Genomic DNA, 25,931 nt, shown 5'->3' with positions numbered 1-25,931 from the left:
GAGTTTAGGCCATGGGGTGAGACCCTGTCTCAAATAACCAAAAGAGTAAAAGGAAGGAGAAAAAAGGAAGAAAAATAAAGAAAACAATTGTAGTTATACAGGACTTAATCTAATCCTTTCCTCCCTCCATTTTTTATTTTATGTGAAATCTCACTGTTGCCCAGCTTGGTTTTGAACTCCTGAACCCAAGCCATCCTCTTACCCCAGCCTCCCAAATGTCCTCTGTGATTTCTTCTTTGTCCTAGAATCCTTAATGAAGTCCCTGTGTGTCTCTCTTTTTCCCTTTGTTCCTTACATTTCCTCCTGCTTTCTGGCAGGTACATTGGGAAAGTGTTCTAAGGCAGCTGGAATTCTGTACAAGTCAGGACAACAGATGTAATCGTGTCTCCGACCCAGCGGTGTGGGAATCGTGTCAGATTTCCTCTGTAATGCTGAGCGGAAGCGAGACTGGTTGTACTCACGGCGCGGGAGTGGAGGAGGCTGCCCAGGTTTTGACAGGTGGACGCACAGGCCGTGCGCTGCCTGGGCCTGCCTCAAGGAGCCAGTGTCGTCATTTGGGAGTGGTTCCCAGGGAAAGCTGGGATCCTCACCCACATCCAGCTAGTGCTGGCTTGTTGGGGAGCCTTGCTTGCAGGGAGGAACCCCAAATAGGTGGCAGAAAAAAAGAGAAAGAAAATGCTTTCCTGTGGTGTGGTAATGTGTAGTCAGGCACTGAGGGAGAGGTTCCCACATTCATGTGGGCCTCCCCATCTGGGTATGTGATAGCTATTGTTTTCTTAAGTTTTTTTTTTTCCAGTGCTAAGCTTGTAACCCAGGGCACATGCCAGGCAAGGGCTGTGCCATTCAACTGAACCCCTAGTTCAACGCCCCGTTTCTTTTAACAGTGGCATTCTTTCTTTAAAGTCTACAGGGTGGGCTGGAGAGATGAATCAGCTGTTGAGAGCATCAACCGGTCTTGAAGAAAACCTAAGTTCGGTTCCTAGTACCGATGTTGGGTAGCTCACAACCGCCTGTAACACCAGTCTCAGGGAATCAAATGTCCTCCTGCATTCAAGTGCACAGATGCACACACAGCTCTGCACATGCTAAGGCACATAATTAAAAACTAGATAAACCTTATAAAAGAAGACACAGAGGGACACACACAGAGATCGCAGTTTGGTAGAGAGTTACTGAACAGGTAGAAACTGGTACAAATCGGAGGTAGCTGAAGGACCAGGTGCCTCCGAAGCCCGATAAGCAATTGAAATTTGTTTAAAGTATGTGTATGAGTATATGCATGGATATTCAGGTGTTCCTGGGGGCCAGAAGAGGGTGTCTGAGCACAGGAGTTGGAGTTACAGAACTTCCCGTATGAGCTGCCCAGTGTGGGCACTGGGAACTGAATCCAGGTCCTCTGCAAGAGGGGTGAATGCCTTTGGCCACTAGCTCTCTACCCCCGGAGTTCAGCATCTTGCAGCATCTTCATCCATCCTTTCACACACACTACATACAGTTTGATGTGCTTTAAATCTCTCTTAAGCCAAGCTGCAGTAGGCAGGCCTGCAGCTGGACTCATGTCATCGAATTGACGTAGAATGAGCCTCATTGTGGGAAGAAACTTCTACTCATGGGCTATCTTGAAAGTGACAAAATATGCTTAAATCTGCCATCTTTCCCCCCATACCACGATCCCTTCGTTCTTCCTGCCTCTTGGTGCGAATGTGGAAAATACTTTTGTAGAGTTAACTTTGCTCCTGTCTCCTGCTTTCCTGTGACTGGATTTGCTAGTGACATCTCTGTTCTCTGTGCTTGACCTGCGGACTTCTTGCCATAGAAGGACATGTGCCGGGGACTCGGGGTAGGAGTGACAGACTGATGAGGTCACTGGCTGCAATTGCTGCTCATGTGTTTTTGTACGTCAGAAAGTTGTTCTGGATTAGATCTTTGACCTGAGGAGAAATCGTTACGAAGGACATTTTTGAGTTAATTTATGAAATTTTGTTGGCTCACAGCTCTAGTCCCAGCTCCTGGGAGGCAAAGACACAGAGCTCTATGAGTTCAAGGCCAGCCTGAGCTACGTAGTGAGTTTCACACCAGCCAGGATACACAGCGAGACCTTGTCTCAAAAACAAACAAAACGAAACAAAACCAACGAAACAAAACACAAAGTTCTATAGGTTAAAAAATAGTATAGTATCCATTTTAATTTCCCTGACTTGGACAATTGTGCCGTGGTTGTATAGTTAATTGTCTTCATTATTAGGAAATATATATTGGAATTTGGTGTTAGAGGGCACTGTCATTGTCAAATGGGTCAGGAAAGGGTGATGTAACCACACACACACACACACATACACATACACGTATTCATGGGGGAAAACCCATGCGTGAGCAATTGTGGAGTCAGGATCACAGGACCGCATCTGGGCCAGTTTGTGCAACTTTTATGAAAGTTTGATATGTTTTTAAATTGATTAAAATCATCTCCTGTCTGTTTTCTTTATCTCCACAGTCAAACTGGCACCATGTCCCGGCACCAGAACCAGAACACTATCCAGGAGCTGCTGCAGAACTGCGCGGACTGTCTGATGCGGGCGGAGCTGATTGCCCAGCCGGTAACTCTCTCTTCTCACTCCTCAGAGTCCGGTGGACCCACACTGGTTTCTGAGGAGCTCACGCCCTTGCCACAGCCTGCACATCCCTGTTGCTGGGTCTCTCACATTATTAGTGTCCTGCGATGGTCCTTTCAGACCAGACGTGACAGGGATATTATCTTAATCTCTTTTCTGTTGCTAGCAACGACGCCACAGACTGGGCAAACTATAAAAGAAAAGAGGTTTGGTTTGGCTCCTGGTTCTGGCCCAAGCTCAGGGCAGCATCTGGCGATGACCTCCTTCCTGGCAGAGTCCCCAGGTGGCAGAAGGCATCACATGGCAACAGACAAAGAGCACACACCACTTCTAGCCAACTTAGCTTTTGTAACAGATCCACCCCGAAGATAACCTATTCATCCACTAATCACATGTAATGATTAGTCACCCCTTGAAGTTCTCACTTCTTAAAAGATTTATTTCGACTTTTATCTTCTGTGTCTGGGTGTTTTGTCTGCATGTATGTCTGTGCTCCACAGGCCTGGAGCCTGCCGGGGCCAGAAGGATACTCAGGCCCTCTGGAACCGGAGTTATTAGTGGTTGGGAGCAGCCCTGTGGGTGCTGAGAATCGAACCTGGATCCTCTGGAAGAGGCGTCTGTTCTCTTAACCACCGAGCCATCTGTCCGGCCCTAAGTCTTTTTAAAACACTGCAGCACTCACAGCTGTTCTGGACTTTCTATAAACTAGCTCGAGAATGATGGCTGGTAATCACCTTTTCTGTCTTCCTCATGAGTGATACGTGTTTTCAGCACAGGACTTGAGATTTAGTCTCGCCCGGGTTGACATTAACACTTGGATTACATCCAGAACCTGTCACACTGCAAGCATTTTAATCCAGAAAATTTATGTTTTTTCCCTTTTGAAGATTATCTTAATGTCCTAATTTTTTAATTTAGATACTGTGTAGATTCTCATAGCGCCCGACTCAAAGACTATGTCCATTCGTGTGTGCTGCCTCATGCTGGTGATCACAGCCAGCACATAGGAAGCAGAGGCAGGGGGATTCTAAGTTTGAGGCCGGCCTGAGCTGCACAGTGAAACTCTCCCAATGAACCAGAGGGATTGACGGTATAGCGAAGGAGAGCGGGAGGGAAAGAGAGGAGAAAAATACAAGTTATCAGTTCATGGTAAACGGATTTGGGGGTCAGCGCAGTCACTTACCTACTGACTGACTGGCACCTTCATCCAAAGCAGATAGGGGTATCAGTACTCAATTTAGAGCATACATGAAGCCCTATGTGTTAGTTTGTGGTGACCGTGGGTACGTTTACCCACAGTGTAATGCCGTAGGGTTCCCAGTTTATCTCTTTTCTTTTTCTTTCTTTCTTTCTTTCTTTTTTTTTTTGTTTTTCTTTTTTGGTTTTTCTAGACAGGGTTTCTCTGTAGCTTTGGAGCCTGTCCTGGAACTAGCTCTTGTAGACCAGGCTGGCCTCGAACTCAGGCCTGCCTCTGCCTCCCGAGTGCTGGGATTAAAGGCATGCGCCACCACCACCCGGCCTCCCAGTTTACTTCTATTAACATGCATTCTAATACTACAAACGAGTGCTTGGGAAGTAGTACCACATTGGCTAACATTTCGTGTATAGAAGTAAGATTTGTTTGGCTGCTGCTGGAGGAGAGCAGCAAGAAGAAGATGGAGAACAAACTGCTGAAAGGCACCGAGCCGCGGGGGAGGCTTTCTGCTTAACAGTTTGGTGTGATGCTCACACACCTGTCACCCAGCCCCCTCCACTGGTGACATCTGACACAGCTGTAGTTTGTCATTTTTTTTTTTCTTAAAGAGCTGAAAAGCTTTGTTCCTCTGTCATACAGGGAAGGCTCCGCGGTGTTCAGAAGGCCTACCTAGTAAATGGTCCAGCCATTTTAGTTCAGTCAAAGCACAGTAGACAGGGCCTGGTGTAAGACGGAAGATGGAAATTCAGCACCTTGAAGAAGTGGGAAGATGAACAGTCTGCTGATTTACCTTTAGACCCTCCTGAAGGGCTGGCAAGTTGGCTCAGTGGGTAAAGGCCCTTTCCGTGCAGGCCTGGCAGCTGTAGCTTGATTCCTGGAGCCTGTATAAGTCTGGAAGAAAAGAACTGACCCCACATATAAACACACACACACACATACATACAAATATTATATACATACATATATATGTATACAATATTTTGAACCATTTTTTAATACATTTGTGTGTGTCTGTGTGCACACACATGCTTGTGTATGTGCGTGAGTGAGTGTCAGGGCATGAGTGTGGAGGTCAAAGGACAATTTCAGGGAGTTGGCTCTCTCCTTCCGCCATGAGGGTGCCTGGCATCAAACTCAGATTGCCAGGCTTGGTGGCAGGCACCTTTACCCACTGAGCCATTTCATTGGCCCTGTTTGTTTTTAAGACAGACTCTCTCTCTATAGTACAGGCCAGCCTCAAACTCCTGATCCTCTTGCCTCAGTTTCCAAAGGTGTGGGATTAGGAGCGTGCTCCACCATGCTCAGCTCAGTTAGAAATAAGCAGTTTATACCGGGTTTATACCGTCTGTTCCGTTATAGTAGAAGGATTACTCTCGTTGACTCACGCAAAACTTTCCCTTACAAGCTTACACATTTTCATGCGAATCCCTTCTGCTAGGAACTGAAGTACGGAGACGGAATACAGCTGGCCCGGAGTCGGGAGCTGGACGAGTGCTTCGCACAGGCCAACGATCAGATGGAAATCACAGATAACTTGATCCGGGAGATGCGGCAGATGGGCCAGCCCTGTGACGCTTATCAGAAAAGGTGTGGTCTGCAGAGCATGGTTGGGGGGGGACCTCCAGCAGGTGACCTCAGGCTTTTCCCAGAGGAAGCCCTCACACACATACCCCAAGAACATCTCCCTGGCTTGGAGCTTTGCAGTGTTATCCCTTTCGAATATAAAACTGCAATCTTCATCTTTTTTGGACCCAAGAGATGCTACGAGAATTAAATAGACCCGCAAGAAATTAACCATTCAAAAACTCTAGCTCCTCCTGGAATGGTAGCAGAGCCCTGAGATCCTGGGTACTCAGGAGGCCAAGGCAGAGAGGATCAAAAGTTCAAGGCTCGCCTGGACAATTTAGTGAGACCTTAGCTCAAAATTAATTAATTAATTAAATGGGTTTGCTTTTTAAAGAAGGACAAAGGATGTGGTAGAATGCTTGCCTTGGGCTCAGTCCCCAGTGCTGTAAAGATTCTATGACGGTCTGTGAGGCCGAATGGGTCATGAGCCTTCCCTCCATTTAGATGGCAGCAGAGGCCTCCGGTGCAGCAGCTGACCTCTCCAGAGGCTACTACCAAGCTTTGTTTAGTCAGCTGAGACTCTTGGAGTTGGAAGAGACCACTCCACAGCAGAGATGTGTAGTACGAATTTGCTCCCATGCTGTCGAGGCCCAGGATACTAGAAAGATGAATTCCTGGATGGAGCTCAAGAAATCAAAGCTAGGCACAGACAGTGACCCTTCTCATGACGTTTTGGGTTGCGAGTGGTTTTCTAGCATTGATACTTCCATCAAGTGATCAAGTTGGGAGTCATGGGGTAAAGAAAAAAAATCCTCCAATTCACCCCGGTTGGCTGTAGATTGACCCAAAGGAAACACAGAAAAGGGATTTCGTAGGCTGTTTTCTTGTGACGACATTGTTGTTTGCCTTCCCTTTCAGGCTGCTTCAGCTTCAGGAGCAAATGCGAGCCCTTTACAAGGCCATCAGCGTCCCTCGTGTCCGAAGGGCCAGCTCCAAGGGAGGCGGAGGCTACACCTGCCAGAGTGGCTCTGGGTGGGATGAGTTCACCAAGCGCCTCACGGGCGAGTGTCTGGGCTGGATGAGGCAGCAGAGGGTAAGTGGCGGCCAGGCAAACCCATGTGTGCTGGTTCTCAGACCCCTGAACCCAGGTAGTTCAACCGCAGGCAGACCTCCAGTGGCAGCAACCTGCCAAGTCACAGGGTCGTTCTGTCTGACTTACAACTGGCCTCATCTGTATCACGCATAGACTGGAAAGAAAGAAAGAAAGAAAGAAAGAAAGGAAGGAAGGAAGGAAGGAAGGAAGGAAGGAAGGAAGGAAGGAAGAAGGGAGGGAGGGAGGGAGGGAAGAAAGGAAAGAAAGAAGGAAGGAAGAAAAGAAGGAAAAAAGAATTCTTTGATGACTAATTTGAAATAGTAACACAAGAGTGAGAAACGTTAAAATTAAAAAATAAGTTATAAAATATTATCATGTAGGAAGAGCTGGACACCGTGACACTGGGTGTTCTGGTGTGGGCTCCTTCATGGTCCCCTCCCCCACACCTTTGGTGATTTTTTTGAAGTTCAGCTGTCCGGCTGTGCAAGGCTCACGTCACTCGTGTGGGTGTGAAGTCAAGTCATGGCACCAGAAGGATGTGCTGATCCTTTCCCTGCAACTGGAATTTCTACAAAGTATTTTTCAATGCTAATTACTGTTTTGTTGTTTTATGTAGTAATTAAGCCCGATAATGAACAGGTGGCCAGGGAAACATGCCATAATCATGTAGATGGGAATTTTATAATGAAAACCTTCTACGGAGCCATCCTTCTTTGAGACATGGATGTGTTAGAATGATACACTGTGGGGGAGATTGTTATGCTATGCTGTAAGAACTTGATTAATTGTTGGACCAATTTCTAAGTGGTTCTAAAATTTCTTAGCTATTTAAACATCCCCCCTACCCTTTCTTTGAGTCTTTGTTGAATCATGTTGCCCAGGCTAGTCTTGAATACGCAGACTCAAGCCATTCTCCCAGGTCAACCTTTAGAATATCTAGGGCCACAGGCAAGTGCCACTGACACGGACCCAGCCTTTAAAAGGTTTTCGGTGTATTCTTGTGTGGCGATTTCTTTTGCCACTAATCATTCATTCAGTCACTCATTCAGTTATTTTTTTTTATTTTTTTCTGTTTGCTTTTTTGTTGTTGTTGTTTGTTTGTTTTGGTTTTTCAAGACAGGGTTTCTTCATGTAGCTTTTGGAGCCTGTCCTGGAACTTGCTAACTCACTCTGTAGACCAGGTTGGCTTCAAACTCAGAGATCTGCCTGCCTCTGCCTCCCGAGTGCTGGGATTAGAGGCATGCACCACCACTGCCCGACTTCTTTTCATTTTTTTTTTTTTATGTGTACGGTGTTTTGTCTGCATATATCTCTGTGTACCACGTGCATGCAGTGCCCACGGAGGCCAGAAGAGGGCACTGAATCCTCTAGAACTGGGCTTACAGAGGGTTGTGGGCCACCATGTGGGGGCTGGGAATCAAACCCAGGTCCTCTAAAAGAACAGTCAGGGCTCTTAACCCATGAGGCATCTCTCCAGGCCTTATTTGTTTTTGTTTTTGAGACAGGGTCTTGCTTTGTAGCTTAGGTGAGCCTTGAACTTGTGACCCTCCTGTCTCATCTTCCAAGATACTGGGATTCTAGTGTGTTCTACCACGCCTATCCCCAAACCTGTGTTTATTATGAAGACCATAAACTCTTCTGGAAGGTGGAGTAGACAGTGGAGAAGCAGCGATTATGTCAGAAACGTAACTATAAACTTGTTTGCATGTCTTCAGATTCCCTGCAAGTCTTTGAAACCCTCTTTATTTATTTATTTTTTTGAGACAGGGTCTCATAGAGCCCAGAGTGCCTTGAACTAGCTACGGAACTCAGCATGGCTCTGAGCTGCCCAGGCCCTGACCTCCATCTCTGAACACACATTTCTTGAGGGTTTATCTATATTGGCACCATGGTAGAAACTGAGGGCTCAAAAATTATGGTCCATAGTTATGAAGATGAACATTATCGACGGCAACAAGATACACGTCAAATGCCAAATAATTGCCTTGCGAGAGCTATAATAAAATCTTGCTCAGGAGTCGGGGGAGAGTGGCACTCTGTCCTGAGGAAGACTTGAATTCACGGGGCTTGGCCTGTACCCTCGAGGATCCTTGATGAGTGGCAGGACAAACTTTGAACCAAAGTAATTATGAGACGTCATACTCCTGATGTCTTCTGAGACAGCGTGACAGTTATATTAAGTGACAGCTCAGAGTTAGTCATTTTCGGTATACCTGTGGGCGTAGTACTGTAAGAATTCTTTCCAGACCTGGGTGTGCCTATAATCTCGGCCTGGGCTACGCAGGGAAACTCTGTTTTCAACACCAACAAATGGGCAAACAAGAGCCACACACACACATAGACACACAGACACACAGACACACAGACACACAAATTAAAACAAAATATTTGGTAGAAAAATCTCTACCTCTTTAAACTTCAGGAAGTGACGTTTGCACACAAACATATTGTTCCATCAGTGTCTAACACCCCTCCGTGAACCATGTTTTTAATATTGTCAGGTAGCTCAGGGTTCTGGGGAACTAAGAGCTGTTTGATTCCTGCTGTAGACTTGCTGGGATTCTGTGTGGCCTTTCCCTTCCCAGCCCACCTCCCCCCACACATAGTCTGCATTCTTTATGGCTCCCCAGAGACCCAGCTGCCCGGCCTCAGCTGATAAGAGGAGCCCTTTCCCTAGCCATGTGTTCAGGAGGCAGACACATCTCCCTGCCGGGTTTCTGCTTTGTTTCCCTGATCTGGGCTTCTGCCGATGGGCGGGCCAGATACTATGCACCTGGCAGGTAATGAGCTGTGTGAGCTGGCCCCGGGTCATCTCTACCTTCCCAGGGGAACACCTGCCTTTTCTGCTTTGAGGCACGGGCAGTTGCAGTTGCAGGAGACCAGGGCAAAGTTCTTGCTCAGCTTCAGTTCTCGGACTCTGGAAGGGCTTCTCTCTGAAGCCTTGCCAAGGGCACTAAGAACACGGGTGTGGCTTAGGACAATTGCATTCTGTTCTTGCTGCCTTCCCAGCTTGGGATGTTTGCCCTTGGCATGCCCGAGAGATGACACAGGTGATTTAGACATTTACATGTGCTCATGCAAAAGGAGGAAGAGACGCTGGACTGGACCCAAATGAAACTTGCCAGATATTTGATTCTTACCGTGAAACATTCTTAAATTTCAGACTTAAATGATGAATCTTGTTGGGTTTCACATTTAAAAAGCAAATGTAAACCCATAATCCTCGTATTGTTAATCAGAAAAAGGAGTCTTGAGTTTGCGTAGGAACTTCCCTTTGAAGTGGACCATAGAGTTTTTACAGTTTGAAAGGGGTTTTTAAAGTGCTGTATTTCTGAGCCAGCAGTTAACTATATAACATTCATCAGCTTTACTTAGGGCTGGATGTGTAGCCTCATGGCCACTTAAAAGAAAAAAGAAAAAAAACAATGAAAACTTCTTTAGGTTAGTGATTTAGTTTGAGAGGCAGTGCCTGACTGTGTCATTAATGATTTCTGACACGCTTTTAAAATGATTGAATAAAGAAATGTCTTTTCGTGCTTACAAAGTATCATATTCATACCAGTATCTAGTCATACAAATTTACATCCTCCTTTTTATCTTTTTTCTTCTTTTTTTACAATGTCATCATTGCCATTGTTTGTGAGGGCAGGACATGGATATAGGGGTCAGAGGAAAATTTTCGGACATCAGTTTTCTCTTTCTGCTGCGGGTTCTGAGAATCAGAATCCAGTAGCAATTCCTTTTAGCTGCTGAGCCTTTTTGCCAGCTCCACCCCACCCCTGCATTCTCATGTGTAGATTCTTCCTTCGGAAGAATGATCTAGGTCACAAGGAACCCGTTATTGAATTTCTTCCTCAGTTCATCTTGGCCTGGAGCCAAATTAACTGAGCATGTATTTGGTGATTCTCATTGGCTATTTGACAATCTTGAAACATCAACAAATGTTTTGGCTTCAGACATACTTCATATAGTTTTTCCTTCCTTCTTTCCCTCCCTCCCTCCCTCCCTCCCTCCCTCCCTCCCTCCCTCCCTCCCTTCCTTCCTTTTTGAGAGAGGGCCTTGCTGTTTACTTAGGCCAGTTTTGAACACCTATGCTTGAGCAATCCTCCTACCTTAGCTTCCCGGGTGGTTGTATGTTTTGAGTTTTATCTGAATGAAGCAGAGCTGTGTATGCTATCTTGATCCCCGACTCTATAGAGAAATGAGTCTTTGGCAGAGGCGGGACAATAAAGGGTGTGCCCTGCCCCTCTCTCTGCAGGCAGAGATGGACCTGATGGCCTGGGGTGTGGACTTGGGCGCAGTAGAAGAGCACATCAACAGCCACAGGAGCATCCACAACGCCATCGGAGACTACCGCTGGCAGCTGGACAAAATCAAAGCCGACCTGGTACTTCTCGCGTTCATCCTGGACTCTCTAGCAGGGTGTATCACTTAGGCAAATCTGTCTAAAACACACGGCTATTGTTTTCTGTCCAAGAGACTAGAAATTAAAACAAAAAACACTCCATTGTGTAAAAGACAAGTGGAAATAGATTTATGGGACCCAGAGAAGGAGTTGAACCAAATGCTGAGTTCGTACAGGATATCACAAGTTTACGGCTTATGAATAAGCCTCTGGGGAGGTGGTAGGTAGGCATCACCTATCAGAAGAAAATGAAATTAGCATGTAGCTTATATTGCTGGTAACTCCGCGAGTTCCCTTCTGGGTGAGACTAAAGTCACATTTGTCCGAAGGAAGCTGTGTCTCATACCTCTCCTGTGCTGGATAAAAATCAGACTTGGGGTGAGTGGAGGGTGACAGCAGTAGACAGTAGTCGGATCTCGGCGCTCAGTTGTGTCCCCGCGTCCTGCCCCCACCACCCCTTCCCTGAAATCCCTAGCAGTGAAACTTAAACCAGAGTTTTCATTTTCACTTTGCCCTGCCTCTGTTACAATTTACACCTTACTCCTGCCCACTTGAGTATCTGCCCAGCTTTCTCCTTCAAGTCTCTAAGGACCGGAGGATCCAAAAGTCTATTTTCCTCAGCAAGTCTTTAATTGATGAAGTATCTGCTTTGTGGAGAAGGCATGAATGTCTGGAAAAGGGGCCCTCAAACCATCCAGGGAAAGGTCACTGTGGGCAAAAGACTTCATAGAGCAATTGCATCTTTTCGCTGAGGGAGCCGAGGCCAGCATCTTACAAAGAGGCATAGAGGAGCTCTACTTTCTATAGAACTCCATGAGGGGGACGAAATAATTACCCCCATTTTCTTTTTTCCCAGCGCGAGAAGTCTGCAATCTACCAGTTGGAGGAGGAATATGAAAACCTGTTGGTAAGCCCATCCAGCCTTTATTGTCAACTCAGTTCAGTCCCTCGAGTGGCAAGCATTCCTGATGGACCACACACGTGGCTTAGTGGTCACTGAAGAGCCTGGACACACACTGGCTCTGGTGTTCACAGATGATCATTTTGTTGTTGCTGATTTTCTTTTAGAAGTGACGTTTCAAAGGCTTTGTTCTGGTTGTTTCTGAGGGCAGTGCCTAGCACTGTTCTGTTTTCTGGTTAAATTTCACACAAATGACTCTTGCTAGATGGTGTGAGGTGATAAAGAATTGCAGCCGTTTTGAGCAAATATAAACAGAGACACAATAGGTTTTCCTCACAGATTTTACCAGCCTGTCATCATTCCTAAGCAGCGGTTTCCACTTTCTAATTGTGTCATGTTATTTTCACCCTTTCCATATTTCCTTGCTGGTTACAATGCTTTTAAAATAGCATGGCTACTGGGAGCACACGACTTTTTCCGTCGGAATGGGCATAAAACCGATGGCACCTTAAATTTGTGTGGTCAAAGCGACATACCTAAGAGAAAACACTCGATTTATCTAAGAGTCTAGTTTCCCTTAATTATATAAAATTATTAAACCCAAACATCACTATCTTTTAATTTTTTTGTTTACTAGAATTGGGGTGTGCATACATGTGCGTGTGTGAGTGCATGTGTCTATGTATATGTATATTCCTATGCTATAATGTACATGGGGTCACAGGATAACTTTGTCGACAGTACTTTGCGTGGGACCTGGGGATTGAACTCAGGTCACCAGGTTCGTCCAGAAAATGCTTTATCCGCTGAGCCATCTGGCTGGCCGCAGTTATCATTGTCTGAATCAAGACTCTTCAGAGGCTGGAGATGTAGTTCAAAAGTAGAGCATGAGGGAGACCGGGAGTCTCTCCAGCACCAGGGGAGAAAAGGATGAGAGGAATTAGGATAGCTGAGTCTGAGATTGCCATAAGCTCACAAGCATCACAAATTTGGACAGGGCCTCTCTCTTATCCCAGCGGAATGCAGCAGGTTAAGAGGTTTTACCTGGCCGCAGATGGTCTGGGTAAGGAACGACACAGGTCTGTCTGCACAGTCCGTGAGAACGCTGTTATCCTAACGCTGCTCCCCGCTTGTCTGCAGAAAGCATCCTTCGAGAGGATGGACCACCTGCGCCAGCTGCAGAACATCATCCAGGCCACCTCTCGCGAGATCATGTGGATCAATGACTGCGAGGAGGAGGAGCTGCTGTATGACTGGAGCGACAAGAACACAAACATCGCTCAGAAGCAGGAGGCTTTCTCTGTAAGAGCCCTGCCTTGCCTTTAGCCTGTTGCTGGCGGGGGGTGGTGGGGGTGGGGGAGGATGAGAGATCTTTTAAATAAATTGATCAGCCACTTGTAATTTAACCTTGGGAACATTGTTCAGTGATGGAAGACTTATTTAGTTTTATGTGTTTGCCTGTACATGTATCTGTGTGTCATGTGCATGCAGTGCCCACAAGTGCCAGAAGAGGGCATCATATTCCCAGGAACTGGAGTTACAGGCTCTTGTAAACTGCTATGTGGGTACTGGGACTTGAACCCAGGTCCTCTGGAAGAGTAATCAGTGCTCTTAACTACTGAGCATCCCTCCAGCCTTTCTCCCTTATTTGTAAAGGTAGGGGTTCCCTCTGGTAGTCAGTAAGGCCACTGCATTTTGGAACTCAGATAATCATCTCGCCTTATCCTATCAAATAGGACTATGGGGACATGCCATTGCTGGCTAAGCAACCCTACCCACAAGTTCATTGTTTAGTATCCCTGAAGATCGTGATTCATAGGTAGCGTGGAAGTTAGTCCATCCGGAAACCCTAGAGTGGGGGGTACTGTAGAACAGTGGATCAAAACCCAGAGTTAGGAATCAAAATCTGTTGTGCACCTGTAATTTGAAAATCTGAAATCCAGAAGATTCTCTACAAAAGCTTTTGAGTGCCACCATGATACCATAAGTAAAATATTCCATGCCTGACTTCAGGTGAGAGGTGGCAATCAAAATCTAGGGGCCCCCCAAATATTGTATAAAATTATCTTCAGGCTATGTGGGTAGGAAACATGAATGAATTTTGTCTTTAGACGTGGGTCCTATCTCCAGTGTATATGTAAATATTCCACAATAGCAAATCCCAGATCTGAAACACCGTGGTCCCAAGCGCCTGGAGTTAGGGTTGCTCAATGTGTATTAGTGGCCATGTTGTTAATTCCCTGAGTGGTCTTAGTCAGACCATGTCAGACTTCTCGCCTCAGCCCCTTTCTAACCTAAATGCTGTCATTCTTGAGGACAAGGTAATGTGAGTCCTTAGCATCACTCATTCCCAAAATACACTTCGGCATGTACCGCCGCCTCTACATAGTGCAGGGTAACAGAAGCCTAACTGTGACTCAATGTAAAGAGTTTGGTCTTTCCGTTCACAGATCCGCATGAGCCAACTGGAAGTCAAGGAAAAGGAACTAAATAAACTTAAACAAGAAAGTGACCAGCTTGTCCTCAATCAGCATCCAGCTTCAGACAAAATTGAGGTAGGCTTCATGAGATTTACATTTCCACTAGGGAAAAACCTTTTCATAAAATACATCTTTGTGGGTGAATGATGCTTCTCCATTATGAAGCTGTGCCCACTTTATCTTATATTTTGGGATCAGCACCCTAGGCTAGGTTTTTTTTTTTTTCCTGGAAAATCTTGAAGTAGTTTATACTTTATCAGATGATCTCTGTCACAATTATTTAACTCTGTTCTTATATCACAAAAGCAGCTATGGGCAGTGTATAAATGAATAACTGTGGCCATGTTCCAATAAAGCTTTATTTATACCTAACAGCAGTGGGCCAGATGTAGCCCTTGGGCAGTATTTGCTGGCTTTTGCTGGAGACTGCTGTCTGCGAACTTGACTCAAGGCTGATGTAGGTGGTAGTGCTGCTATGGCCATATTAGTTGTTAAACTGAAATGCCCATGTGAGCTGGTAAAAGTTACTACCTTAAGTCTCTAAAGCCTTCTACCCGAATACATCCCACCTCCCCATGATTGAGTGCCCATCTAAGAACAGGCTTGGCGTGCCAGCGGGAATCCCACTCCAGCGCTGTCCCCAGTGTCTGTTCTGATTGGTCAGTAGCTGCTCGATTTGGGCAAGACCTATTTTGGCTGTTAGCCCTTCGATCATAGCTGTTTGTAAGAACGGATTGCACCAAGAGCTCTCTAGAGGGATAGTCTGTCTCCAGCCATTGGTGAAAGTTTGCTTGACTTGGGGTGGCCTAAGGAGGTATCTGTTGCATCTGGCTCACGGGTCTGTGCAGGAGGCAGCCCTCTGTGCCTCTGAGTAGGCCTGTGGGATGGCTGATGCCTTGGCGCTCTCTTGTTTCAGGCGTACATGGACACGCTTCAGACGCAATGGAGCTGGATTCTGCAGATTACCAAGTGCATCGATGTTCACCTCAAAGAAAATGCTGCCTACTTTCAGGTTGTTAGGCATAACTTTAAAAAAAATCTACATTCATTTGTGTGTGTCTCTGTGTGCGTGTGTCTGTGTGCGTGTGCGTGTGCATGTGTGTGTGTGTGTGTGTGTGCGTGTGTGTGCGTGTGTGGTGGTTGCATGCCACAATGGGCACCTGCTTGAGTTGGCCCTCTTCTTCCACTGTGTGGGTCCTTGAGATAGGGCTCAGCTCCTGAGACCTGGTGGCAGGCATCTTTACCCCCTGGGCCACCTTGCTGGCCCTGGCTTGATATTGTAGAGTGGCCATGGGACTCTGAGACAAAGTGTTGATGACAATGATGGAGTCTGGTTCCAGCCCTTCTACCGTGTATTTGTGTAATCTTTGAACACATCACACATAGCTCCAGGCTTCTGTTTCTCATGCATGAATTGGGGAGATCAGACCCACGATCTCCAGGGAACTTTCCCTAGTCTAAGATAATATGGCACAAGCATGCATTGTATGGATGAGGGTATTAATAAGCACATATGCTACACAGATATGTGTAGGAATAATGGGGTCATATGCAGTGCAATGCCATCACTACCTTATCTTCTGAGTATGTTTTTGAAGCAAGAGAGCACTCTTGAAGGTCTTGCGTAAATCCTACGTACTGTCCTTGGCCTAGAGGAACACAGATCTGTAACACTGTCCCTCAGCCCTGCTACCAAGCCTGTGAAGGCTTTTGCTCTGATCTTTTTCTTCAACCACTTTAGCAGAGGCTTGGGGTGGGGATTGTGGTTCTTGAAACAGAACTAAGTGATTGTGTTGGTTAACTTTCCCCTAGTGTTAGCAAAATGCCCAGGATAATTAGACAGAGAAAACGTGTATTTGGCAACAGTTTTAGAAGGTCCAGTCTGTGGCCCATGATCCACTATTCAGTGAAGAGCTTAGGCATCACAGTGGGGAGTGCAGGATAGAATAAAACAGCCAGAGTAGGCGGAGGAAGAAAAGGAGGTTGGGGGGTCCCATGTTTCTCTCTGAGGGACCCCAATGATCCCAAGATTTCACCCCATGAAGTGCCACTCTGGGAACCGTGCCTTTAACCCAAACACCTTTGGGTGACATTCAAGATCTGAACCCTGCCATTGAGTGCCTTTTCATTGACTGAGGTTGTTGCCATCCCTAACAGTTTTTTGAAGAGGCTCAGTCAACCGAAGCCTACCTGAAGGGCCTGCAGGACTCCATCAGGAAGAAGTACCCCTGCGATAAGAACATGCCCCTGCAGCACCTGCTGGAGCAGATCAAAGAGTTGGAGGTACCGTGACACACCCAGACCCTCAGCAGCCGCCCCCAGGGGAGTTGATGCACCCCAGACCCAGGGCAGGCTGGGATGGAGTACAGCACACACCCAGAGCCTATACCCTGATTTCTGCATCTTTCAGTGGCTTCGCTGTGTGCCCAGCTTTGGTAGGGATGGGCCTTTGCTTCAGTAGCTCAGTAATGGGCTGAAAACCAGAGTGGCAAGAATGTCTTGACTTTGCTTGTCAAGTTCCTTGGGAAAACATGCTTCTCCTCTTATCTACATTGGCCCTTTCACAGAGGTGGTCTCTCCTTCCCAGCTAATTCAGCAGGCTTCCTATAGGCTCTCTTCCCTTGTGATGAATTTGTGGCTCATTACCATGAGTGGAACTATAACCGTATTTAACTTTGCTGTCATGGCAGCTTCTCCAAGAGGTCTCTAAACCTCACAGAGCACCTGTGTTTAAGGCAGATTGTCATTGCAATTGCAGAAAGAACGGGAGAAGATTCTGGAATACAAGCGTCAGGTGCAGAACTTGGTAAACAAGTCTAAGAAGATTGTGCAGCTGAAACCTCGGAACCCAGACTACAGAAGCAACAAGCCCATTATTCTCAGGGCTCTCTGTGACTACAAACAAGACCAGGTGTGTACTTTTTGTTCAGAAGCATAGCAAAGCCTTCCCTTTCTTTACCTGAGCTTTCGTCAGTCAAGAGAGCAAAACTAATCTTGGTTTCAATAGGCATCATGGTCATGTCTTTTCTAAATAAAGCAATCTCGTGTTGAACAAATGCAGCAGCTTAGCTGAATCTCTGGGGACTGTCAGGACTCAGGACAGTAGCTGCTTTCTTTGGGTGCTGGGGGAGGAAGGCAAAGCTTCATGCTATGTGGAGCGTGTATCACCCCTCACCTGCACAACGGTTATCCCGAAGGTTTAGAATCTTTCTAAGGTTGACCACTTCCTTCTGGAGATACCTAGAACTTACTTATTTGTGATCGCCCCCATCTTTAAGTTTCAGACAAGATAAATGGAAGTGGGAAGTGACGCCATCATTGCTCCTGCAAGGTCTTGACAGTTCTGGATCACGCCAGTCCTGTAGGCTCCCTGAGAAGCACAGGCTTACAGAGAAAGGGGCTAGTCTCTGTTCTTGTCTGTGTGACTCCCACATTCTGCTTTCTTACAATAAGAATAGGAGGGATCTAAGAAGCAAGATGTGATTACCTGGTTAGGTGAGCTTTATTAAACAGGAGTCTAGTCTTCCCTGTGGAATGTTCAAGAACTTGTGTAGTGAGAAAGAAGTAAGTTGGGCTGGTCATGGTGGCATACACCTGTGACCCCAGCATTTGGGAAGCTGGAACAGAATTCCCTCAGATTGGAAGCCAGACCAGGGTACAGAGAGAGACCTTGTTTCAAGCAAATACCCCACCTCCACACACACACACACACACACACACACACACACACACACACACACACACAAAAAAAAAATGAAAGAAAAGGAAAGGAGAAAAAAAAAGATCAGATCGAAATATGAGGTGAAAAAAAGTATAGTTTCTTATGTTTTACCAGTTTATATAGTTGCCTTAATATGCAGGTTGGTTTTTTTGTTTTTGTTTTTCTCTTCTGTGGTGCTTGGAGTCACAGTTACACAAACATCTTGTCACCCTCTGAGCTGTACCTCTAGCCCCTATTTTAAGAAGTCATATAGGGCCGGGTGTGGGGCTGCAAGCCTTTAATCCCGGCATTCTGGAGGCAGAAACAGGAGGCTCTCTGTATTCAGGGTCATCCTGGTCTGCATAATGAGTTTCAGGCCAGTCCAGGCCACACGGTGAGATCCTGCCTCAAAAAAAGGGGGGGAGGCTGGAATTAGTTAATTGAATTTATTTATTTATTTTATTGTATTGGCCGTTAAACCTAGGGCCCCACACATGGAGGCAGTCACATATGTCCAGGTCTTTTTGTACCTACTATTTTGAGACATGATCTTGCTAAAAGGACCAGGCTATCTTTAATTTTGCTCATATCTCAGGCAGTCTTTGAATTTGTACCCCTCCTGCCCTGCCTCATGAGTAGATGGAATTACAGGCCTGAGCCACCAGGCCTGGCAGACGTTCATTTAGAAGGTTGATTCTTTAACAGACTAATGCGAGGGTGTTTTTATTTTTAGAACTTAAGAGCAAGTGAGTGAGATGAGTGGCCCCCCGCCCCATATTAAAGTCTAACATAAAAAGCATGACCTCAAAACAGGAAGAAGATATGATGAGGGTTTGCCTTGTGGAAGAGGTTCTCTCACATTCCTGGGCGATCTTTGAAGAGTTTCCTTCTCTAACTCACTTAGGATGTAGCTAACTTTTTAGAGGCCCCCTTGGCTCACGTGTATTATTTACACAGATTCTGCTAGGGAGGGTCACGATGGCGGAAAGCAAGCGTGAGAGTGTCCGCGGTATCCGTGGCTTCCTTTTCATCCCTGTTTCTTTGCCTGGCAGAAAATCGTTCACAAAGGGGACGAATGTATCCTGAAGGACAACAATGAGCGCAGCAAGTGGTATGTGACGGGGCCCGGAGGCGTCGACATGCTCGTTCCTTCCGTGGGCCTGATCATCCCTCCTCCAAACCCACTGGCTGTGGACCTTTCTTGCAAGTAAGTTCTGAAGTCCCTAGCAGCTGTGGCACTGAACGGTGGGGGTGGGGGAGATGCTTAAAGCCCTGCCTGCTTACTGCCATCGTCCCCCAGAAAGGGAACTTAACGGAGTCACCTTTACTGTGTCTTGTAAGTTATGTTGAAGCTTTTATTACGGATCTAAGAGAATGTCTGACCATTTAGAATAGCTGGAGCAGGCATGAGTGATGCTTGCCACACCCTTTGAAGCTGCTGTTTTCAAGTTCCTCCCTTTTCTAGCAAATCAGCTGTTTCGTGTATAGTTACGCCCCTCAGGTCAGGATTTGTTCACCAGCAGGTGGAACATTGCATTTTACAGACTGTCTGCAGCAGATTTGTTCAAATGTTTTAGTTGGGAAATCTTGAGCCTTACACAGAGTGGGGAGTGTTGGGTAACGCATCCTTCCCTCTCCTGTCAAGTTCAGGGGTGGTCAGCATTTGAGCCACTTACCAATCAAAACACTGCTCGCAGTCAATACAACCAAAAAATGAGATAGCCTGTCTCAACCAGAATGATTTAAATGATCCATATAGTCATATACAGACTATAGATACAGACTGTAGATAAAGTTGGGAATTTACTTCTGGGCAGTAGATTAGTCTGTATCTATTGATGTGTTGACAGTTTAAAAATTACACGATTGCTTCCTAAGGTTTGGTTTAGATTTCTGGGCAGTTTGGGCTGGAGTGTTGTCCTTTTCTGCCTTCCAGGATCGAGCAATACTATGAAGCCATCCTGGCTCTGTGGAACCAGCTCTACATCAACATGAAGAGCCTGGTGTCTTGGCACTACTGCATGATTGACATCGAGAAGATCAGGGCTATGACTATTGCCAAGGTATGTCCCCGGGGCTGCCTAGAGGGTCCCTCGCTGCTTGGCGATTCATTGGACAAAAGAGGATTTTGTGTCTCACCACAGGAGGCCTCTTGGTCTTCCACAGGACTGGTCTGTTCAGTGCCATACAGAATGGAGTGGGGCTCAGGGGTAGAAAGCTTGCTTAGCATGCGTGAAGCCTTGGGTGCTTCCGCTAGTGCCCCAAAATAGGAAGGAATTGGCACATGACTGGTTATGAGATGAACAGAAACACTCACTGTAGTGACCCGAAAAGCCACAAATACCTATGGAAAAAGACAGTGTGGGTCCCTAGCTCCCTAAAGACGATGGGTATGAGGTCCATTAGGACCCAGCAATAATACCTATCCACGGAAACATTGCAGAGGGGGAGGTCAGGATGAGTCTTGGAAGATCTCCAAAAGCATTTCCCTAGGTCAGAGGTCCTTAAAGTATGGTTGGCAGAGCACTGGGTCGAGGACTCCCTTAGTGAAATGAGAAGTGAGAAGGGAACAGGCTAGGAAGCTTTAGGGCCCCGGAGCCCCCTTCTCTTCATGGATTGGCGGAGCTTCATTGAGCTTTATTTGCATTTGAGCTTCTGCACAATATTTTGTTTGAAGAAAAATATCCTGCGAAGGAAAAGCCACTGGCAAACTACTGCTGTGCCCCTTAGCCACAGGGATGAAGCCCCAAACCCTTTTTCATCCTAGTTGGCCTGTGATGAGTGCTGCCTTGCCCTCTTCTTGCATGGGGATATGAGAACATTCATACCTTCTCAACTCACCGTGCCTTATTCACCTCCAGCTGAAAACCATGAGACAGGAGGATTACATGAAGACCATCGAAGACCTCGAGCTCCATTACCAAGATTTCATCAAAAACAGCCAGGGCTCGGAGATGTTTGGGGACGATGACAAGCGGAGGATGCAGTCTCAGTTCACTGATGCTCAGAAGCATTATCAGACCCTGGTCATTCAGCTTCCTGGCCACCCCCAGCACCAGACAGGTCAGCCTGGACTGCCTTTTCTCAGTCACTTACATAGTGTTGTGTCAAGCTGTTCCTCTGAAAGATGCTTAGCATGCCCTGTGTTGATAGAACAAAACACCTGAAGTTGGATGGTTTGTAAAGAAAAGAAGTTTGTTAGTTCGTTACTTTGAAGGCTGGGGGACAGTATAGAGCCTGGGGCTCTGTCATAATTCAAACAGAGAAGTAGAAGGAGAACAGTAACATGAAGAAAAGACTGAAAGCCTGGAGTGCTTTTAGAATTATTGATTCTGTTGAGGACCAGTCAGTGCCGTAACTTAACCAACACCCAGAAGATAGGCATTCATCCTTGCTGAGTGTGGTACCCTCATAATCTAATCGTCTTCTGCTAGGTCCACCTCTCAAAGGCTCCCCTTCATTAGGGCCCAGTCCTCTAGCACATCAATACCTGGGGGACAATAAGCCTTATCTTTTAAATGGCAGATATAGAAAATACTTTGTACGCCAGAGTTCTAGAATTAAGTCACGGGGAGTAGGCATATTTTTCTACAGCTGAGGTGCCTAGCACCTTGCCAGCTGGGCAGTCTGTTGTATTTATGGTCCTAATCTGTTTTTACAGTCACCAAGACAGAAATCACCCATGTGGGCTCCTGCCAAGATGTCAACCACAATAAAGTAATTGAAACCAACAGAGAGAACGACAAGCAGGAGACATGGCTGCTGATGGAGCTGCAGAAGATCCGCAGGCAGATGGAGCATTGCGAGGGCAGGATGACACTTAAAAATCTCCTGCTCACAGACCAAGGCTCCACACATCACATCACAGTGAAAATCAACGAGCTCAAGGTAGGATCTGTTTGTGTTAATCTCCTGAGTCAACGGGGCCTTGTGGCTTATATGTTTACAGGCAAGTGTATTTGCTTTCCATTGCTACACTAGAGAAGTTTTTAAGATTAAAACCTAATCTTAAGAATCACTGCTGGGTGGTGGTGGTGCATGCCTTTAATCCCAGCACTTGGGAGGCAGAGGCAGGCAGATCTCTGTGAGTTTGAGGCCAGCCTGGTCTACAGGGTGAGTTCCAAGACAGCCAGGACTACACAGAGAAACCCAGTCCCCAACCCTCCCAAAAAAATCACAGTTACAGTGCAGTGTGTGTGTGTGTGTGTGTGTGTGTATGCAGGTTGCTAAACTTGTGGTATTGCTTACATTATGGAATATGTATTTATTCTAAATTGTGGCAAGGTCAGAGAGGCATGGGCACATGAGTATGGGTACCCACGGAAAAGGGTGTCAGATCCTCTAGAGCTGAAGTTGTAGACACTTAACTCAGGTCTTCTGCAAGAGCCGTGCAGGCTCCTAACCCCTGAGTCATTTCTCCAGCCCAACATGGAATATTAGTTTTAAAATCTCAGTTTTAAAGAAGAAAGAAAAACTGAGAATTGTGTGGCCCTGAGGGATGCTATGCTGAGTGTTATGGATCAAGTGCAGAAAGACAAACAGTTTGTGATCTCACGTACATGTGCAGTTTAAAAAGGAGTCAAACATAGAGAAACAGATGGATAGCGATGACCAGGGTTGGGGCCATGGAGGGAGTGAGGAGATGTAGGTCTGAGGCTACACACTTGCAGTAAGGTAAGTCCGAGATCTGGCATGCAGCTGGGGACTGTGGGTGATAACATACTCATTGAATGTTGCTGAGGGATTAGACTTTGGGTGCTCATACCTGTCAGGCACCTGACATGTTACTTGCATATATGCTTATTATTATATATATATATGGTATACATATACATACATATGCATATTCATATGCAGAGCAGAACAGCATGCTGCAGACTTTAAAGGCGTGTGACAAAAATGAGTTAAAAACAATCGCACAGCTAGTGAGATGCGCTTCCCTTCTTTTCCGACAGAGCATACAGAATGACTCACAAGCCATCGCCGAGGTTCTCAATCAGCTGAAAGACATGCTCGCCAACTTCCGAGGGTCTGAAAAATACTGCTATTTGCAGAATGAGATATTCGGACTGTTCCAGAAGCTGGAAAATATCAACGGTGTCACAGATGGCTACTTAAACAGGTGAGGACGGCTAATATCCCTCAAGAATAGTTTGTGTTTTCAAGCTTTCTTCTGCCTTCCCTGGTGTGGGTGGGAGTGGGATAGGATCCGGTGTGACTACTCTCTCACTGAGCCACATCCCCAACCCAGCCCTGTTAGGCTTCATTCGTGCCGGACTTCATCTGTTGTATGTGCTTGGCTTTTTGGAGCTTGTGCCTTATAGACTCCCTGATGCGTTAGCATCGTCCTGTCTCCTGAACTGTGATGAGAGCCGAGAGTCACCCCGCCCCCCCATGATGTCACTGGGAACTTTATTCGCCTCTCTTGCTCTTTCCAGCCTGTGCTCTGTGAGAGCTCTTCTCCAGGCTGTCCTGCAAACAGAAGACATGCTGAAGGTCTATGAAGCGAGGCTGACGGAGGAGGAAACTGTCTGTCTGGACCTGGATAAAGTGGAGGCTTACCGCTGTGGACTGAAGGTGACGCAAGGGGTCGCAGCTGTGACCTGGCCTCCAGGAAGTGACAGGGACTTGGCCCTCGGCAGCAAAACCTCACTCCATTTTCATGAGTGTTTTATTTTAGTTCACTCTTTGAAAATATACTTTTTTGGAATAATTATAGGTTTATAGGAAAACGAACAGGATAGAGCCCATATACCCTGGGTCTGGTTCCTTCTAGGGTCAGCATCATGTATTTGTGTGGCCTGTTTGATAGAATTGGTGAGTTGGTGATGACATATTACTACAGGCTGAAATCCACACCTTTTGTTTCTTTGCAAAGAAATCACCCCATGGATGTTACACTGGTCTCAAAAGCACCAGTGTGCGTAGCTGAGGCTGGCCTAGAACTCCTGATCCTCTTGCCTCTTCCTCCCAGCACTGGGATTACAGGTGTACCACACCTGACGCACCCACAGCCCATGTTTTATCCATAGGTGCACCTAGGACTATGGGGTTCGAAACTTTCTTGCTTTCGTTGGCCACATGTGACTGATGTCGGTCGCTGACAGGGAGCTCTGTTGTCAGTGGACGGGTATAGAAGTGGTTTGTGGCGGGAATTGGTGAGAGAGTGCAGAGTTAGAATGACTTCTTCCCTTTGGGACCTCTCAGTCAAATGTGGTTGTTCATGCCTGTAATCCCAGTACTTGAGAGGCAGAGGCAGAGGGACTACTGTCTTTGAGATATTGAGGATCAAGCCCAGAGCCTTGTGGCTGTGAAGTTCCTGCTCCAAGGCCGGGCTGTACCCCTAGGCCTTCCTCTTTCACAGTTAGTGATATGAGCCAGTATGCAGCTCTGTGGTGAGTGTTAGGATGCTATTTGCTTCAGCACCAGAAATAGGTAGACAAGTAAACAAAATAAACAGTGGCTTGGAGGTGGCACGCAGTGGAGAAAGAGATTCACTTGTATGAACCCCCCCCCTTTAATTTGCAGAAAATAAAAAATGACTTGAACTTGAAGAAGTCGCTGCTGGCCACCATGAAGTCAGAGCTGCAGAAGGCCCAGCAGATCCATGCTCAGTCCTCGCAGCAGTATCCACTCTACGACCTGGACCTGGGCAAATTCAGCGAGAAAGTGATGCAGCTGACGGACCGCTGGCAGAAGATAGACAAACAGATAGACTTCAGGTGTGTCAGCATCCTTGCCCGTGGCCTTCCCATTCGCTGGTTTAAATGCCACTAGAAACCACCGTTGTCCAAAAGCAGAGCCTTTGCTTGGCCAGCCTGCTCTCTGTCCCTGGTTTTGTACAGTGTCCTCATTCAGCGTGTAGACTTTTGTGAGTCGCTTCCACGCTTCATGTCTACTGTGGCATGTTCTGTGCACCTAGTTCATTTCCTCTTATCTGTTTATGTCTTTGGTAGTAGGGATTGAACCCATGGCCTTGCCCCTTCTAGACAAGTGCACTACCTCTGACCTACTCCCCGAGCTTTAGGGGTTTTGAAATAGGGCTATGCTATGTAGCTTAGGCTGGTTTAGAACTTGCGATCCTCCTGCCTTAGCCTCCTAAGTACTCGGATTCACTTGAGTCCTTTCTTCTCATCTGTCTTTAAAAAATGGTATTAACTTTCCACAAGTTGAACTTGGTCTTTCTTTTTAGTTTTTTATAGGGGAGGTGGTAAGACAGACCTTGTATAACACTTGCTGACTTCCCATGCCCTATGCAGCCAAGATTGGCCTTGTACTCTTGATCTTCCTGCCTCTACCCAAGTGCTCCCACACCCAGTTCTTCATCTCTTTTTATGGCTCGGAACTATTCCTTTTATTCGGAATGGTACCGCAGTTGATGGACATTTGCGGTTTTAGATTAGGGATAGGATGAAACATGCGATGATGAATATTCCCATTGAAGTTGTTGTGTTTGCATGTTTTCAGTTTCTTAAGAAGAATTTTAGAAGCTAATAAGAGAGTCTCAATCGTTTTGTCCATTTTCCCCAGACTGTGGGACCTGGAGAAGCAGATCAAACAACTGAGGAATTACCGCGATAACTACCAGAGCTTCTGCAAGTGGCTGTACGATGCCAAGCGCCGCCAGGACTCTTTAGAGTCCATGAAGTTTGGAGATTCCAACACAGTCATGCGGTTTTTGAATGAGCAGAAGGTATAAACACACGCGTCATTCCCAAGCACTCTGTGGAGACTAGTTGGTTTTAAACTGTCTTTGTGCCTGGTTTGAAATGATGAATATTTCATATTATGAATCTACCTTGTAAATGTTTAAAGTGTGCACAGCGGAGAAGCCACTGGGATGTTTAGGAAGAAATACAACTGGAAAATAGTAACAACGGAGGTTGTTTTCATGTCACGGTGAATAACCATTAGAGTTTGAGCTGATGTCACGAATGCCTGTAGTCCCAGGGCTTGGGAATTGAGATAGGAGGTCCCTG

At 46.4% G+C, this 25,931-nt stretch overlaps 1 protein-coding gene across 2 annotated transcripts in view; it reads left to right on the top strand.

Moving 5' to 3' along the window:
- The window catches only part of Dsp (desmoplakin), a 46,543-nt gene that overhangs the window by 10,466 nt on the left and 10,146 nt on the right, over positions 1–25,931 (top strand). For both annotated transcript variants that reach the window (XM_075969860.1, XM_075969861.1), the window contains exons 2-19: positions 2,495–2,597; positions 5,246–5,394; positions 6,292–6,466; positions 10,725–10,853; positions 11,728–11,778; positions 12,913–13,074; positions 14,223–14,327; positions 15,169–15,264; positions 16,410–16,535; positions 17,011–17,163; positions 19,005–19,159; positions 19,889–20,015; positions 20,814–21,015; positions 21,614–21,840; positions 22,908–23,074; positions 23,391–23,529; positions 24,481–24,674; positions 25,483–25,645. In XM_075969860.1, coding sequence (XP_075825975.1) covers positions 2,495–2,597; positions 5,246–5,394; positions 6,292–6,466; positions 10,725–10,853; positions 11,728–11,778; positions 12,913–13,074; positions 14,223–14,327; positions 15,169–15,264; positions 16,410–16,535; positions 17,011–17,163; positions 19,005–19,159; positions 19,889–20,015; positions 20,814–21,015; positions 21,614–21,840; positions 22,908–23,074; positions 23,391–23,529; positions 24,481–24,674; positions 25,483–25,645 — 2,623 coding nt within the window. The remainder of the gene's footprint in view (positions 1–2,494; positions 2,598–5,245; positions 5,395–6,291; positions 6,467–10,724; positions 10,854–11,727; positions 11,779–12,912; positions 13,075–14,222; positions 14,328–15,168; positions 15,265–16,409; positions 16,536–17,010; positions 17,164–19,004; positions 19,160–19,888; positions 20,016–20,813; positions 21,016–21,613; positions 21,841–22,907; positions 23,075–23,390; positions 23,530–24,480; positions 24,675–25,482; positions 25,646–25,931) is intronic.

This window comes from Microtus pennsylvanicus, chromosome 4 (assembly GCF_037038515.1).
Source record: "Microtus pennsylvanicus isolate mMicPen1 chromosome 4, mMicPen1.hap1, whole genome shotgun sequence".
Taxonomy (NCBI): domain Eukaryota; kingdom Metazoa; phylum Chordata; class Mammalia; order Rodentia; family Cricetidae; genus Microtus; species Microtus pennsylvanicus.
Note: the sequence above shows the minus strand (reverse complement) of the source record. Positions and strands in the feature narration are given on the sequence as shown.